Source organism: Balaenoptera borealis (assembly GCF_965194805.1).
Source record: "Balaenoptera borealis genome assembly, chromosome: 7".
Lineage (NCBI taxonomy): Eukaryota > Metazoa > Chordata > Mammalia > Artiodactyla > Balaenopteridae > Balaenoptera > Balaenoptera borealis.
In genome coordinates this window covers 11291663-11309314 of record NC_138864.1, presented here as the reverse complement: position 1 = coordinate 11309314, position 17652 = coordinate 11291663, and the positions used below count along the sequence as shown (strand labels likewise).

General features: G+C 51.5%; 1 protein-coding gene across 7 annotated transcripts in view; it reads right to left on the bottom strand.

Annotated features, from left to right (window-relative positions):
- TNS3 (tensin 3) overlaps positions 1 to 17652 on the bottom strand; it is a 236494-nt gene that overhangs the window by 113790 nt on the left and 105052 nt on the right. For all 7 annotated transcript variants that reach the window (XM_082399615.1, XM_082399616.1, XM_082399618.1 and 4 more), the window contains 6 exons: positions 17079 to 17131; positions 16049 to 16220; positions 14173 to 14223; positions 12490 to 12612; positions 8895 to 8959; positions 6069 to 6152 (listed from right to left, as the gene is read on the bottom strand). In XM_082399615.1, coding sequence (XP_082255741.1) covers positions 6069 to 6152; positions 8895 to 8959; positions 12490 to 12612; positions 14173 to 14223; positions 16049 to 16198 — 473 coding nt within the window. In that variant the 5' untranslated portion in view covers positions 16199 to 16220; positions 17079 to 17131. The remainder of the gene's footprint in view (positions 1 to 6068; positions 6153 to 8894; positions 8960 to 12489; positions 12613 to 14172; positions 14224 to 16048; positions 16221 to 17078; positions 17132 to 17652) is intronic.

The following is a 17652-nucleotide window of genomic DNA, read 5'->3' as shown; positions in this document are numbered from 1 at the left end:
TGCAGTCCATTATCTCAAGCAGCTGAATTTGCATACAAAGGAAACTGAACAAGAGAAAATTTCTAGTAAATTTTAAAACCCAAGTTTAAAAAGTCTACTTGAAATCTATCCTTTTAGAAAAAAATGTTAGAAAAGAACATTCACTTCAGCTTAGGGGCCCCTCCCGGTGTTTCCATTTTCCTGGTGGCAAAACGCTCTTCCCTTTCAGAAGAGGACAAAACCTCACCCGAGTCACAGAGGCCAGACGCAAGCCCTGGAGGGCCTGGGAGGCCACGTGGCCGGGCCGTGGCTGCAGGAGCCTGGCCACCAGATGGCGCCACGTGCCTTCCCATTTGATCTTCTATCTCGACAGCAGACGCGCAGACACGGTAATAATATTCAGGTGACCCGTCCAGCTACTTTTTATCACCTAAGTGCCACGCACTGCAGACTTCTGGGTCCTCCTGCCATCCCCCCGCCCCCGGGTCATGAGCACAGGAAAAGGGATCACGGACGTTGAGCTGGGGCCATGAGTCGCCACCTGCTCTGGACAGCAGTCTCCCCTCCTCCAGCGCTGGTCACCAGACAACCCGCTTCCTCGGCCTTGTCTGGGGCCCGGCTGGCGTGTTTACTGTGTGGGCACCTGGCCACTCGCTCCTTCTACACTGACCTCTCTGGGCAAGGTGGCCCTTCACTCTCCCGACATCCGAGGGACCCAGGAGCACACAGACCAGGCATCACGGAGGGGGGTGAGGGTCAGTTTCCGTTTTACATTTTGATGCAAACGTGGGGGGTCCTCCCCTTGCACTGGCACGGCCTGGCCGGCGCCGCCACCGCCCAGCAGCCAGAGGGAGTACGAGAAGGCGCTTCTTTCAGGTGGAGTGTCAGCATGACCACAGAAGAATGCTGGTTCCCTGCAAGCTCCCAAAGAAGGAGCCAGAAGACAAGGGCCAGCCCTCACACGGGGTTAGGGACAGAAGGGAGGGAGTGACCAGCGCTCTGCCTGGGACCCGGACACGGACGCCTGCCCTCCTGACCAGTCCATCGTGTAACCAGTGCAAAAAAGCCCTTCTCATCTGCCCTTTAGAGAAATCTGCTTTATGTGGAGTCACATTTTAGGTAAATCAAAGACGTAAAATGTTATTATAAAATGCAACTTACTTCTTCCTTCACATGCTTCCTTAAGAAGGAAAACATGTAAAATTGTTTTATATTTCACGGTATTTTCTATTAGTGAAGTGCTACTTGCCAGCAATTATACTGCCTAACTTTGCGGAGCTAAAGTCATTTTGGGTGCTTGTTCATAGGATGCAATACAAGCGTAACTTCTGAGTCCAAGTTCTGGATTTTGTGATACTACAAAAGTTTACCATAAGGCTTGTCAGCGGCATGACTGAGATCAGAACAGCCTTTAAAGAAAACCTCACGCCAATCCCATCACCCCGCCATCCACCTCCTAAGAGAGGGACAGGTGACAAGGTTCATATATGTACTTATTTTTGTAAAGCATATGGACAGAGTGGAGACAGCACCCTTGTCCCTTCCTTCCAGCTGTGATGAGTACAGCTCTGTGGCTGATGGTGGACGTAAATGAGCTGGACATAAGCCTGGGGGCGCCTCACCTGTGACCCCAGCCCACCACCAAGAACCCAGGCAGGTCAGCATGGCCACCGGGGACAGCACAGGCCCCTTGCTCATCTCCGGGGCTTTCCTCCAGGGCCTGCAGGCAACTACCGGCAAATCCGAAACTCCAGACCACACAGCTGAGCAGCCGTCGGCCCTGGCTCCACCAGTGACTGTGGCCTCAGCCCAGGGGGCACTCCTGGCCCCCTGGGGGCTCATGGCAGCGGGTGAGGGGACACTCAATGCCATAAACTAAGCCTATCTCCTCTCTATGCACCACCAATGAGTGCGTGTGATGGGGGAGGAGTAAAGGAAACCTTTGTGCGGGAAAACAAATTTTTCATGAATTTTTCATTGGCGTGGCCTCATCCTGCTGTTCCCAGAACACTTTCACACCCTTATCGGTCCCTCTGACAAGCAGGCTAGAACCTCTGCTGTAGGCCACCTGAGCATGACCTGGAAAAGAGAACGTTGTTCTTAAGTCCCAAAGACATCACATACAAAACGCCCGATAAAAACAACAAAGTTCACTGCAAATATAAGCGGTAATTGCTGCTGCAGTCAGCAGTGGAGCTAGCCAACACCTGCACCGCGGGAGAGAGAGGACAGGTAAACAGGGCACGTGTCGCAGGAAACTACCTGGAGAGCCACCATCACTCCCAAAGAAAAACATTCAGGCCACGGCTGAAAATAAGAGGGAATAAAAGCAAAGGCAAGGATTTCACAATTAGTTCCTCCCGAAAATTGTGGAAAGGATGGATTTCAACTCTGTCTGTGTGATATTCACCCACAGCACTGAAGGCAGGTGTGTATGAATGAACGGACAGGGTGTCAGATGGCCTCTCAAAGCCCATCCCAGCGTCTTACCCAAAACAGAAAGTCCTCCCTGGTCAGCGCAGCTCCCACAGCCACACACGTCAGACAGCTCACCTGTCTCCCAGCTGCGCTCTTCTTTCTTTTCAGGGAAATAACTCCCTGGGGGTGAGGTTTTCCCCACTTCGTCTCAGCTAGCAAGTACGAATAAGAAACCAAGCTTGCAGCTGGCAGGGCACTAACAGAAGGGCACACACTTCCTTCAAGTTCCAAAGCAGCTTGAAATTTGCAGTTGTTCATTGCATTATTTATAACCTCTTTCCAAAGCAGAAACTTACATGTGGAGTTTCCCTAAATCGTCCTAAATATGTGAATTGTAGTTGACATAAGCTTAAATATCCCTGAAAACAAGTGTGAAATGATACTTTTGTAAGTAGAAGGAGCCACTGTGTCGGCTCATCTCTCCCTAAGGCTTCCTGGTGTCACCTCCATACACTCAGCGTGGCTACAGCTGCAAGGGAAGCACGAAGGCGGGGAGACGTGGGCAGGGCCCCACCAGCTCTGGCCTGTGCGCCAGACCCAGGCTTGCTGGTTACCTAACGTTCCCCGGCACTTCCCCGGCCCGGCCGGGCTGGAAGGATAACACACCTCAGACCTCTTCCAGGCGACCCTCCCCGAGGGATGGTCCCGCTCCTCGAGCCCGCCCTGCAAGCCGGGGCAGGAGGACACGCGGAGTGGCCAAGGCACGAGGCACAGGGAGCCTGCTGGCCTCAGCGGCCGCACTCCCTAAAACACACATCCTCGGAGAAAGGATCTGCACATCTGCTTCTCTTGGCAGCTTTCTTGCTTCGAGTTCAAGGTTCTTTCAGACACTCAAGGCATCGTGTCAAAAACTACAGAAATATCAAAACCCAAATAATGCTGTAATGTTGGGGAACTTTCCAGCTGTTAGAAACACCCAGGAATCCAATCCTGGTGTCTGCATGCCCAGACTTTTGGCCTCCCCTTCCCTCTACCTCATGGGACACAGGAATGACCCCCGCCCAGGACCTCCCCGGGCTCCCTTCTTCCTCACACCCTCAGGAGAGGTTTGCTGTCCCAAAGAAAAAGCCGGTTACCTGTCGTTTTCCCCACTAACCTCAAAGTGATGGGACCCGCTTGTCCCAGAGAGACAAGAGAAGGAAAGGAGGTCAGAATTTCATCATTTAACTCATCACTTCCATGATGCTGACGATAACTAATGCTGTAGGAGGATTTTCTTCAATTACTTATCAAAGTGAAAGGGCCTCCAAGTTAACGGGAGCCTCTCTGACACAGCAGGCCCATCAGCCCTGCAGCAGGGTTACCCCGGGGCCTCCACAAGCTGCTCCTGGGGTTTGCTCAAGGTGATACGTGCAGGGAGAGAGAAGGGCTCTTGCCCGAGGAATTCTGCTGGAAGCAAGCAACCGCCAATGGGCCGTTGCTGGCCAGGCTGCTGCAGGCCAGTGGCTCGGTGGCTTTTAGGAGTGAGGCACAAAGTGACAGAGAATGTGCTGCCTGTCAAATGGACCTCCTGCCTCTCGAGCTCTTAAACCCAGTATTAATTAAGTGAAGGGCGGAGGAAGCTTACTGCTGAGGCTCTAAACTTCTTGGACCACAAACCCAAGCTCTCACCACAAGACGGATTTTAAAATGGTTTCTTGAGTTCAGTCCTAAAACAGCCTGCAACGCTCCCCCCGTGGGCATTTGGGACCACGGCGATGGGTCCCATCACCACTGAGCCTCTCCCCACAAATGCGGTCATCACACATCCTCCGGGTCTCAAATATTCCTCCAGAGGGACTTATCCATTCACTCAGTTGTTCACCCACTTCATTACGAGGTGGCGAGCATCTTCCGATGCAGGCGCTGGGCGGGCTGGCATTCCCCTAATCTGTGGGTGCAGGGAGATTAGCCTCAGAATGCAAAATTTAACCCATGCCACCCTCATAAAATGTAAATACTACGGCTTCTGTCGTTCAGTGATGCAGGAGAACCATGGGCACGTTAAAGTGAGATGTTTCCCTTTTTCCACACTCCTTCAATGGTATTAAAAAGCTGCAGTAGGTAGTAAGAAGAAAATGAGGCAAATATCCTTCCCCGGTGTGTGCTGAGTTTGGGGGTGGGTAACCCCCTGTTTACCCTCACGTCTCACACGGGGGTTCACATGAATGTAACCATTCTGGAAACTGCTCAACCAAGAAATGACACTTAATGGTTCGAAATAGATCAAAGGGCTGTTTAACTGTAATACTAATAAAATGCTGGTTTTTCCCAGGCAGCTCACATGCCCTGTGGGACCCTTGCTCAGAGCAGGGCATGGCCAGGCTCTGACCCGCGGGTCCTACATCCACCAGACACTCTGGTCTGAACACAAACAGACCCAGCCATGGGAAACACCCGGGACAAAGCAGGAGGTGCCTCTTGGTGGTCCCTGAAACCCCTTTCCCAAGTGGAAATACTGAGACTCGGCTCTTGACCAAAATATACCTGTGACCTGCCTCCTGGAACCTTCAGTCCCCCCAAGACCGCTGGTCCAGCCCCCTGGCACTGGGGGAAAAGATGCGACATGCAGGAAAACCATCTCGGCAATTGCCCAGACAATTCTTGCGCAAATGCCCTGCCATTTGCTTTAAAATAAAAATGCAGTGTTCTTGGCTCCCTGCCCCCATCTGCAGAAGAAGTGGGTCTGGAAGGCACGTGGCTGCTGGCTCTTCTCAGGCCACGCACCTGACCCTCCTCTGGTCCTTCTCCACCTGGGCCTGGTGACAGCATGGATTCGCCTGGGAGCAGGCAGCAAGAGGAAGTCTGCTCCCCAGGGTCCCTCTGCAGCATCTGCCAGGGGCCACGCCGAGCAGGGGAGAAGGAGACATGGGCCAGGGGAGGCCAAGGAGAGAGAAGACTCCCGGGCCTTTGAAGCTGGCCAACAACAAACCTGTGTGTGTCGACAGCTTTATCGGACATAAGCTGCTTTCACTCGCTTCCTACTGCCCACAGACCCTCTGTTACAGTGGCCGTGACAGAGACCACGTGACCTGCAAAGCCCGGAACATCCGCCATCCAGACACAGTGCACAGACCCCGGACCAGGAGACAGAAACCAGTCCCAATACAGTAATGGCACCAACACCAGCAGAGAGCTCGGAAGACCCGATGCTGAGCGTGTGGGGAGGGAGCCCTGCGTCCACGCCAGAGCCAGCCAGGGGCCCCCCGGCACCCACACGCAGGGTGGCTCATCCTTCACCACTGGACACCGACAATCCCTGCCCTCCTAATCTTGGCTGGTCAGGGGAGGTGCGTCTTCCGTCCCTACATTTTTTTTTTTTTTAATTGGAGTACAGCTGCTTTACAATGTTGTGTTGGTTTCTGCTGTACAACGACGTGAATCGGCTACATGTATACATATATCCCCTCCCTCTTGGACCTCCCCCCCCCAGTCCCACCCATCCAGGTCACCACAGAGCACCCAGCTGAGCCCCCTGCGCTATACAGCAGGTTCCCACTAGCTCTCTGTTTTACACATGGTCGTGTATTTATGTCAGTCCCAATCTCCCAATTCATCCCATCCCCACACACACGCTTTTAAATGTAAAATCTCATTCACTTTTTCACTCTGGCTCTGGGACAGATACATACCGTTTCTGGGACGGCTGCATTAAAGCTGAGAGTTTATCATCATAAAATTTCTTCATTGCAAATCTGTCGAGGGCTTGGTCAGCACTGGGGAAGCAGAGAGAGAGGGCACACGCTTTAACTCCATGGCCACCGTAGGGGGCCGGGTTGGGGGGAGTGACATGAGACAGGCCCCGAGGCTGTTCTGAGTGGCTGGCACCCACTAAGAGCTCCATTTTGCTACAGCCCCTCCCCAAGCATATCCACTTTAGCATGTCTTCTAGGGCCTCATCTCCCCCAGGAAGGTGTTCAGGGCCAAGTGGAAGCCAGGCTTGCAGGGTCTGGAGTCCCCCCTGAAACAGCAGCACCCGATCCTAGGATGTGGCACTTTCTGTGCAGCATGTATGGCAGGTGGGAGAGTCACCTGCCTGCCGTGTCTCACCTGTGGGCACAGGCCCGCTGTCCTCACTATCTAAATAACCATCTAAAATAATAACACTGTCTAAATAAGGGGCTGGGCTGGCAGGGGTGCGCAAAAGCAAGGGTCACTTAAGCACTGAATATTTAACATACCGAGCACAAGTTTATCAGAGTAAAAAGTATAGTTACATATTCACCTATGCATTTTATTTTATTATTTTTATTTTTTTTGATGTGGACCATTTTTTTTTAAGTCTTTATTGAATTTGTTACAATATTGCTTCTGTTTTATGTTTTGGTTCTTTGGCTGTGAGGCGTGTGGGATCTTAGCTCCCCGACCAGGGATCAAACCCACACCCCCCTGCATTGGATGGCGAAGTCTTAACCACTGGACCGCCAGGGAAGTCCCTCACCTATACATTTAAAAGTATTCCTTTTTCTGGAATTCACTTGTTTTATTAAATGCTGATAATGCATTTTGGTCAAGGTTTATGTTCAGCATTAATATTGTTATCAGTATTCATAATATTAGCACCAACTCCATGTTTATGAACTCTTATCTTTCTGGTGCTGGTACCAGAATGTTCTTCCTACTTTACTTTGTGACTTGAAGTGTCTGCTTTGATCTGGACACAGTTTGTGACAAAGGCCTTAAAAACGTCTGCTCCCTATGATTACTTCTGAGAACAGTACCTAAGGGGAAAATAGTAGAAATGATCGAAGATGTATTGAGAATTTGTTATCACGGCATGCTTTAGCGTACCAGATCATTAGACGGAAGCAACTGAAATTCTAAAGAAAAACTGCAAACAACCTGGATAGGCAGAATTGGTAAATGCTAAAATACATAATATTCTATTCATCGAGTGGCGAACTACTGCGGCCACTAAAATAATGTCAGGGGAGGCGTTTAGGAAAGAGTGTTAATTTAGGAAAGCAGGTTACAAAAGTCCAGGTGATGTCACTTCATTTTAGTGAGGAGCATTTAATACTGTTACTCCTACTAGTACCAGCAGCATTAACAGCAGCTAATACCAGCACCGATGCTGTTCCAACTGTCTTACACGAAACGACACATTGATTGTCACAGAACCCTGTGAGGCACAGCCATCATCCCCACTTCCCAGGTGAGGACCTTGAGGCTTAGAGCCTTTCATGTGAATTGCCTGACACGTGCAGCTGAGACACACTTTGATTATTCAGAAAAAGTGGTGCGTTTAGAGAGAGTGTCATTGATAAGCTTTAAGTGAATAAAGCTTAGCCTCCATGCTTTCCAAAGATGCCGGGACTGCCCGTGGCGCGTGGAACTCTGGTTCCAGACAGAGCTGCGTTGTTGTGAGCAGGTGAAATCTGCTCTCTGACCAAATGTCTTTGGCTTAGCAGAGGGATGTGACGTGACCAGGAATCTCAATTTGTCTGGCGCACACACAAGTACTTATTATCACCAAGAAAGGATCTAATTTTTGCTCTGGGGTTGGGTTTCCTGCCTGGCAGGCAATGGGCTCCCCAATTTGTTTCCAGAGAAAACATTTGGAAAGTCAAATTTCACTCCTTAACGCTAGAAAGGAAAGGGTTTATCGGCTAATATGAATAGGCTTATATTTCCTCAGAATGGAGTAGTTCATGCTTCACAAAGTGGCCATTGAACAGAGAGAGCCAACGCAGATGCAAAACCCATAAAGAATGATATTTCTGAACTGGGTCTCAGTGTGAGTGGAGACGTGTGTTCGGAAAGGGCATCTGGGTCCACCAGCACGGCCAGCGCCAGGAGGGCTGGCACGCGGCCGCTGCCTCACTCACTGGTCTCGTGGTGCCTGTCGTCCCCAGTGGACGGGACCGGCCTCCTGCTGGCGGCACCCACTCGCCCACGGCAGCACCTCCTGAGAACCGGGCCAGACCAGGCTTCCCGCTCACGGGCCATGAGATCATGAGCAAGCTAAGTCCATCAAGCCTCAGTTTCCTCATCTGTGAAGTGGGAGCAATGACCGCACGCTCCTAGATTACCTGGGAGGATTGAGCAAGAAAAAGGAAACATGCAAAGTGCTTCCCAGAGGCCCACTGCATACAAACGTGGCAGCCACGCATGCGAGCCATGGCGGCCGTGGCCATGGCCGTGTACAGAATTTGAGACATCCAGTGAGACAGCACAGCTCTTCTTCACTAACGGTAATGTTTGCCCCTGTCGTTCTTGTCAGAGAATGACAGAGCACTCACTTTATCTTGGACGCCTCCATGAAGTCTTCAGTGTGAATCACTGCACACCTACGAAAGCATCTTTCTCACCAGTGTAAACCCTTAGCTGCAGCTGAGTTTCTAGGCTCCAGGGACACGAGCCTCGGCCTCCAGGTCAGCTCCCAGGCTGACCGCCTCCCGCCCACCCAGCCTCAGAGCACCCCAATGCCCGTGGCAGTGAGGACGCTTCCCTCCTACCTGGCCGAGACGTTGGTGAAGTGCATGTAAGATGATATGACCACGCCGATGCGTCCCTTTCCGCCCTGCAGGAGACAAGAGCGGTCATTAGAACAGGAAAGCACTACTCGTTCATTCACAGGATGGCAAAGAGGCTGCCTCGGAGGGGAAGCCAGCATTACCCTCCTTTGGTCCCTATTCTGGGGGACGGCAGCACCCAACTCAGCAGAGAACACACATATGGGGTGCTGATGGCAGGAGCAGGTGCTAGCCGGGACATCCGAGGACACCCCCGAGGGCAGGTCTGCACAGAGGCGGCCAGTCAGTTCCTCATTTCCCAGTGAGGCCGGAAAAAACTGTGTTGGGTGGAAGCAATTAGCATGACTTAATCACCCTGGTGAGAGAGACCCAAACACCCCACTCACAGGCTGAGAGGGCTTTGAGGGCTGCACACAGAGCCCAAAGAAGTCCCGAGTAGCAGGACAGCAGACCCCAGGGTGCTGCCAGCGTCACTGGCACCACCTACCCAGCCCTGCCCTGTCACACACAGGGGACCCCCGTCCGAGGCAGCGTCATGGAAAATGCATCACTCAATCCGTAATCACAGACACGCACAGCCCGGACAAGGCAGCCCGGCAGGACCTCAGACCAACAGTGCCAACGGGAGAAGGTGTCTGGAAGCACCGCAGCTCCGTGACAGGCCACCTCAACCAGAACCATGGACTGCCACCTTCTGAAACACACTGCCATGACCCAGAACGGTGACCGGCAAACCACAGCCCACCAGCCACTTCTGCCCACCACCTGTGTCCCTATGAGTTAAGAGCCGTCTTAACATTTTTAAACAGTTGAAGAAAAATCAAAAGAATAATATTCCAATGACACATGAAAATCATATGGAGTTCAAATGTCAGTGTTCATAAATAAAGTTTGATTGGGATCCAGCACGCCTGTTTGTTTAGGGGCATCAGGGGCTATTTCCACATGGCAGTGGCAGGTGGAAGTAGACTGTGGTGCCCCAAAGCCTTGAAAGTCCTGTCTGGGTCTTTCAAGAAGAGCCAGCAACCCCTGATCTAGAATCCCATGAGCCACCATGGCTGTGTCAACAACGTGCAGATCGTATGTCTATTCCTGAAAGGGAACGATGGGGGAAATTCAGGTCCAAATCTGGTGTGTGACTGTCACCCAGGAGCGTTCTCCTCTGTGTCTCATGAACATCAAGGGCGCGCCTTACAGAAACTCAGTGCAGACACACCATCAGTCCTTCACTGCTGAACCCTGGCACCCACAGTTGTAACTGCGCAGCTACTAGTATGGTTCTTGTATAAATTCACCTGCAGGGAGCAACAGCCCCGTCAAGTCAGGCACGCGGGGCGGCTTCACTGGCCCCATCTCCAGCGCTGGAAGTCTTCAAGCACAAACAACATTCTTTAGGACTTGAACAGCTTTTGTCTGTTCTTAACAAAAATCAGAATCGCTGACTACACAAGTCGCAGCGAGTATCCCCCACCAACAGCTCAAGACTAAACCGTGTGGACGTGGGTGAAACTGTCCAGAAGAACCGCAGGCTATTTCTACTCAAAACTAGTGTGAGGGGGGACTTGGGGACAAACACCACCCTTTGTATCCAGCAGGGAGACAGGGGTCTGACAGTCTGGCCTTAGTCTGCCCTCCCCAGGCCAAGACGGTATTCCTGGCACTACTGGCAGGAAGAACACATTCTGCAGGGCTGGCAGGTTTTGGGGAAAGTCAGCAATCTCACCCCCGCAGCAACGATGATGAACTTCCCTTAATGTCAACATCTGTAAGTTCAAGTCACAAGAGGGCTTCTCTCTCATGGCATGTTTTCTAGCTCATTTCGGAAAGGGTTCATAGGCCACCAGAATTAGGGCAAGAGATAAGCAAACTGTTCCCCAAAAGTTTCAACATGTTCCAGTTTAATCCCACTAACAAGACTTTTCCCGAGAGGCAAGCGTAGTTTTAGAAGAGGGACACGTTTTAGAGAACTCTGTGAGCTAAGTTCATCACTTGTGGCCCGGATGTGGTAAATAATATTATAATTTGTTTCCTTAAAAAGTGAACAACTGAAATGGAATGCGTGGTGAAGGGGGCTGCGTCTCAAGGTCCAGGGACCAGAATCCTCTGGAGACGCAGCTGGCAGCAGGTCGGGGTGCACTGGGCGGGCATTTCTCCCCAGGGTCAGGCACTGAGGCTGCTCCGGGTGGGTTAGGGACCCCTGCTTCACAGGCCTGTGAAGGGATCTCAGGCAACAATGGCCCATCAGTATTACACTCACTGTGTCAAAATCATCAAGCCAAGCCCAGTGAAAAATACAGACTTTGTTTTAATGGAGAAGAATTTTTTTTTTTTTTAAAGTCTCTTTCTTTAAGTTTTCACCAAAACACAAATGTGGAGAGAAGCTCCTTAATATAACACAATCCCTGAATAAAAGCTCTGGTTAACTTAATTTAGTAAGAGAACTAAAGGGACTCCCTGGCTGTCTGAGGGAGAATGTAATCGAGTTAGATGTGAGAATAAGGCATAAAAGCAGAGAGCAGCAAACGCATTGTGTGCACCCAGTGGCTTTTCCTCCGGGCCAAGTGACCCTCAAATGCCCCAAGTGCGGGAGCTTTGAACGTGGTCAGCCACTGTCTACCCTCCTTATTCTACAGGCAGATCTCCGTGCCCCTGCAGGAGACTCACACAGAAAGTCTGATCATTCGAAGGGAAGGTTCTTTTACACTAAGGTCCCTAACGCAAAGGGTTTTTGTGCAGCTTTTGAGTGTGAGAAATCTGAAGGAAGAAACACTTTAAGGTGGAAAAGTCTATTTTTTCGAGATGCCCTGATGGTCATAAGAATTTGGTGTAAAATATACAGAGCAGGGAGCAGCCCCTTTCTTCTGCGACGGAGACCCAGCCACTGCACTCCCCGCCCCCCCTTCTCAAAGCATTCCTCCCACACGCCGCGTGAGCTCAAGGTGTCTGGGAAAACGGATCAGATCTGAGGAATCCAGGGTAGCGCAGGAAGAGGCTACGAACAGTCCAAGGCAGTTGAGAAACTGGAGAAGTAAGAGGAGAGGTAGGTTCCGGAAGGTGGGAGGGCGGTAGGAGGAGGGAGGGGTGCAAAGCAGGTCAGGGCAGCGAGGACGGTGCGCTGCTGTGCTCACAGCCAGCCGCGGTCACCCTGCAAGGGTAGACACGTCACGTCCCCTTCGGGCTGACCTGCTTGGAAAGGACCGTACGACCGCTGCAGCAGCGTCCTGCCCGCAATGTCAAGCCAATCAGCTAGCGTAACTCAGGCGGCACAGAGCCCAATGCCGTGCATCTTAATAGCCCCCTTCACCCTTTAAAAAGCGCTTCCCATGAAAAACAAAAATGCATGAAAATGAAAGGATTCGCTCCCAGGGGTCCCTAACCTTAGCTTCACCATGTGCAGTTATGCATTCAGGGACCTCTATCTTATATATTCTAAAGCCACACTCTGGGAGGCCAGATGACTCTTTCCACCCCCCCCCCCCCACTTTAAATAAGTATGAAAACCTAACCACAAACCCCTAAAGAAGCTGGAAGTTAGAGTGAAAAGGTGGGCCCCCTGGGCCCCCAAGCGGGTGCTCACCCTGCAGTGAATGACGACCACGTGCTGGGGGTCGTTGTTCAGCCAGGCCTCCTGCGCCTTGCAGATGGTACACACCTTATCCAGGGGCGGCGCGTGCAGCTCTGGCCAGCCCACGTCCAGAATCTGCGGGGAGAGAGAGGAGGCTTCCTGGTGTCCATCTCCAGAAGCCCTATGAAGCCATCTCATGACGGTTTTTTTTTATTTACCAGAATATTACATTTTAGAGTAAAGAACAACGCTGCATGCTCCTTTTCTAAAACTTAGTGGGAATTATGGCTCCTTTACTGGAAAGAAAAATATGAAGGATTATGTTTTCCCCACGAGACACCTACTCCCGGGTCTTATCTGTTTTTCTGCAGCTGGAATGACAATTCTAGAAAGGGCTTTCGGGAGCCGCTAATGGTGCGTGGCTCATGGGGAAGAGGCCCAGGCCTGGCAAGATCTGAAACAGGAGTTCTTGGCAGGGGCTGCCAAAATTCCTCCCTTCAGACTAAAATCGCAGTTTGGGAAAACGCTGAGAGCCATTCCTCCACACAAAGGGCAGATAACTTCTCAGAGGGAGATGCCTATCACACGTGACACTCCCCAAAGGAGAGGAATGTGCCCAGGAGGGAGGGAGGGAGGCCTTCAAACCTCGGTTACAATTCAGGAACAAAGAAAGTCATCATCACGAGATAAGGAACCTGGCAGGTCTGTGGACAAAACACAGCAGCTCTGAGCCACCTGACACATTTCCAGCTCTAAACCTGAGGGCCACGCAGTGATGTTATTTTTGCTTTCCATTTACTTTTTTAAGACGGGAGGGGAAGGCAGAGCTCCGTCTTATTATAAAAGCAATAGAAATTGTGTAAAATGATGGGAAAATTCAGAAAACTGCTGGAAGCAGGGAAAGGCACACACGCCCTCCACCACTCAGAGCAAAAGCCCATTCTGGTGAATCCCTTACACTCTTTTTCTATGTACATTTAGCATATACATAAATTCTATATTCTGCCCTTGTTAAGTAGCATTAAAACAGGCAATTCACCATGTTACTATTTTTTTTTATCCTAATGGCTGCAAAATATTCCAACATATGGAATACAGTATGCATATATATACACCATATATACCATAACTTATGCTTATGCAATCCTAAAAATTTCCCCCTAAATCTTTGCTGTTAAAAAGAATAATGGATGGAGAGGGAGTGCACGAATGTACAGAGGTGGCAGGAGGGAGATCTTTGAGGTCAAAATGTTCTGGATTTGATCGCAGTGGTGGTGACACAAATCTACATATCTGAGATGGCACAGAACCACACCACACACACACACACACACACACTCACAGCTGCTGCACGTATACCCAGTGCAAGTTGCATGCAATCTGTGGACGGTACCAATGTCAACTTCCTGGCATTAATATTTTACTATAAGTTATGCAAGACAGTACCACTGGGGAAGACTGGGGCAGGGGTATGTGGGATCTCCCTGTATTATTTTTGCATTTTCCTGTGAAGTTACAACTATTTCAAACTAAAAAGTGTTAATAAAAAAAAATAAGCCGTGGATATGAACAGTTCCTAGTACCCCTCATTAAGTCATATTCCACAAAGACTTGCTACAAACCCTTTTTGCACGAGCAGGACAAGCATCAGGGACATTTAACAAAACTCAGAATATAAAGGGTTAAGATCCATACCTTTGGGTTAAGCTTTGTGAGGTCATATCTCTTTTCGGAAAGGTTTAACACCTACAGAGGGGAAATAAGAAGCTATTAGACTAATCATCGTCCTCAGAGATCAAAGAGGATACAGCTGCATTCTCACACGCTATTTGCCTTCTAGATATAGAGGATTATAAAAGATTGAAATGTACAGATACGTAATTGTCACAGAATGAAAAGCAAACAAAATAAACAAATAATGACAGCATACAGATCCTATGGGGCTGGACTTGGCCCCGGAAAGCATGGGTTTCCTCAGAGGAAGGAGGTGCGGGAAGGAGGGCACCTGGTCCTCAGGGAGCCCAGGCCCTGACACTACGAGCCAGCCCAGAGACCCGTGCTGTGCTCACGGAGAAGCAGAGCTGCCTGTGGAACCTGACCGCACCTCGAGGAAAGGAGCAAATAAGGACAGCATTGGAGCAGAAGGGGCTCCCCATCCTTCCCTCTCCGGAGACGGACACTGTGGAGAGCTGAGAGGAGGGGTGCTGCCGGGGTGAGGGCCCATGGTCCCTCTACCCCAGAACAAGCTGTCTCCTACACCTGTGGACCGCGGGCCCCGTGAGGACCTTCTTCAGAGGGCCGACGCCTGTGGCCTGACAAGACAGCTGTGGGCAGGGAGGTGTTCTGTCCCCACAAGCACCTGTCGGGGCACACAATTCAGACGTACACGGGGGAGGAGAGGCGCTCACCCCGGGTTCTGAACTCGGGAGCCATGGAAGACACACAGATTGTTCAGAAAGGTCCCTGTCCCCAGACAAGGTGAGCACCCGCAGCCTCGCCATTTGGCAAGGGGGACTCTGGCCGGCGTGGAGGGAGGGACGGCCCCAGACCCTCGCGGGCTCTCAGTGAACAGCGAGTGGGGCGGGAAGGAGGAGGCGTGGAGGGGACCCCCCCTCCTGGGCCAGGTGTCAGGACGGGGAGACCGTTCCCGCAGGGCAGGCGGCTCTGGGAGCGAGGACGGGCTGGGCTGATCTCAGGGGCTGGACCCCGCCTTCCCTGCTTATCACCAGGCCATGCTGGGGACGGGCAGGCGGGCGGGCGGGCGTCAGCGGGAAAGGCTGCTGGGCCGGGCCGGGGCTGCTGGAAGCCACCCGGAGGTCACCTCCCTCTGTTCTGCTTCCAGGGCCACCCGCCCAGCCCTTTTCGTCATCCAGGAGACTGATAAGGATGACAATAGCTACCTTGCCGTTTCGGGGAAAGATGACCTGCCTCATGCAGATAAACAGGCCGTACAGGCGCGGGTCTGGAGAGGAGCGAGAAGCTGTCATTTAACCCAGAGAGTGGAAGACGGAGCCCCAGGGCCACCCTGCAGGACCGGCACTGGCACGGAGGGACCGGCACTGGCACGGAGGGAACACGGAAGAGCAAGGGGGCAAGGAGGCCGTCCAGGAAGACGCTGGTCTTCTGCGTTTTTCCTCAACTGGGGGCTCCATCCGACAGCCTCACGTGTGTTTGCAATGGGGCCGGGACAGACGCCGGCTTCTGGACGCCCACCCTCCGTCCCGATTCACTCCAGCAGGAGGGAAGGAACGGGGCTTTTGAGACCGGGGATGCCAACCCCAGCAGCTGGGGCAGAAGCCGGCGGCCCTCGGGGCGCACGTGGGGAGCGCAGACGCCCCAGACCCCCGCGGGCCGTGCGCGCCAGGCCATGCGGCCTCCGTGCGGCGAGTCCCCCTCCCCGGGACCTCTCCCCGTCAACCAGGACCCCAGGGGCGCTGAGCTGCGGAGGGACCGGCCTGCCCTCCCGCCCGCAAGCTCCTCGGTCCCCGCACGTGGGCGCAAACCCAGCGCCCCCCAACGTCCCCACCCTCGGTGTCCCCTCACCGTCCTCAGGCTCGGCGCCCCCGCTCACCAAGTAGTTGTCCCCGTGCTTGGACCGCAGCATGCGCGTCACCTCCTGCAGGCTGTGCAGGTACGACTCCTCGGAGCAGCCCGCGGGGAAGGACACGGCGATGATGCGCTCGGTGATGTAGGTGAGGTCCAGCTCGCGGCCGTCCTCCATGGCGGGGCTCAGCCCTGCAGGTCTGGGAGACACGCGGGAGGCGGTCAGGAGAGGGGCGAGGTGCCAGGACAACGGAAGTCGAGGGACATCCGCTCACTGTTCCCACCCGGACCTGATCACAGGCATCTGGGAATTTACTGTGCCCCATCCCAGGAGGGAAACATTTTAAAAATACACCAAATGGTTTTAACAAACTTCCAGGCACCCAATCATCCAACTTCAAAACTGACACAGAGCCAACCTTTTTCCATCCATACTCCCTGCTACCTCCTCCATCACTTTGATTGCACTGAAGAAATCCCAGATATTATATGTCATTTCACTTATAAATATTTTTGCATTTATTTCTAAAAGACAAAGATATTTTTAGAAATATCTACAATGCCATCATCACGCCTAAAAGAAACAATATCTTCAAATACCCAGTATCATAAATGTATTTTTTTAATTGGTTTATTCGAATTCAAACAATCATCAAGATTTTTCTTCTCTACCTTATGCATCAGACATCAATGTAAAAGAGTTCTGTTTACTTTAAAAAAATCAAATCACATTTTTTGACACAGGTATTAAAAACTAAAGAGCTCATTCCCTGTGATACAGTCAATTCTGGAACTCCCCCCAGTGTTACGTTTCACAATCAAATCACAGCTACACAATTATTTATTGAATGTTTCCACAACCAGCGTTTCTAATGCTGGGAGATTACATCCAGAAAGAGACATAAACATGATATTTATCACCTCTGAGCATTTATTTTTAAAAATGAAAACGACATTAAGATTACTACAGAATAAAATAACACCGTGCCCAGGCTTCCTCTGTGAGATCTGACCCAAGGCCAGAGGCACACGAAGGAGTTTCGGTGACGGACACTCACCTGGATGGTTTGTCACAGCACAGAGAAGCAGGTGGTGAGGATGCCCCCAGAGTCTGCAAATGACAAAACAAGGGTCATTCTCAAGTCCCCTGTCCTGCCAGCCCGCACATCGCAAACCTCACCGAGAAGGAAGGATGGGAGCCCGATCCTCTGTTTAATCATAAATGGTAAGTCAGACCCTGGAACTACTGGCTCATCTTATCACCCGGGAGGGTCGACAGCTTATCAGGTCATCTCGGCCCTAAGACTCCAGATCCCAAGTGACACGATTCCATTAACCAACAGCAGGACGGCTTCCCACGTGCGACAGCACAACAATCCCCCGTCAGGGCAAGGTAAACGGTCCCAGCACATGTAAACGCTTGTCCTGCGTGTCCTGGTATACAGGAGGCGCTCAGCCAACATCGGCCATTATTACTATCATTATTGTTAGTATTGATATTTACTTGAAAGAACCAGTTAATGACTTTGAGAGAATTCTCAATTTTTTCCACTCTTTTTTTTTAAAAAGCTTATCCAACAGGGAAAAAAAAAACCTCAGGTTATAATTACAGTTTACATAACCCTTCCCTGT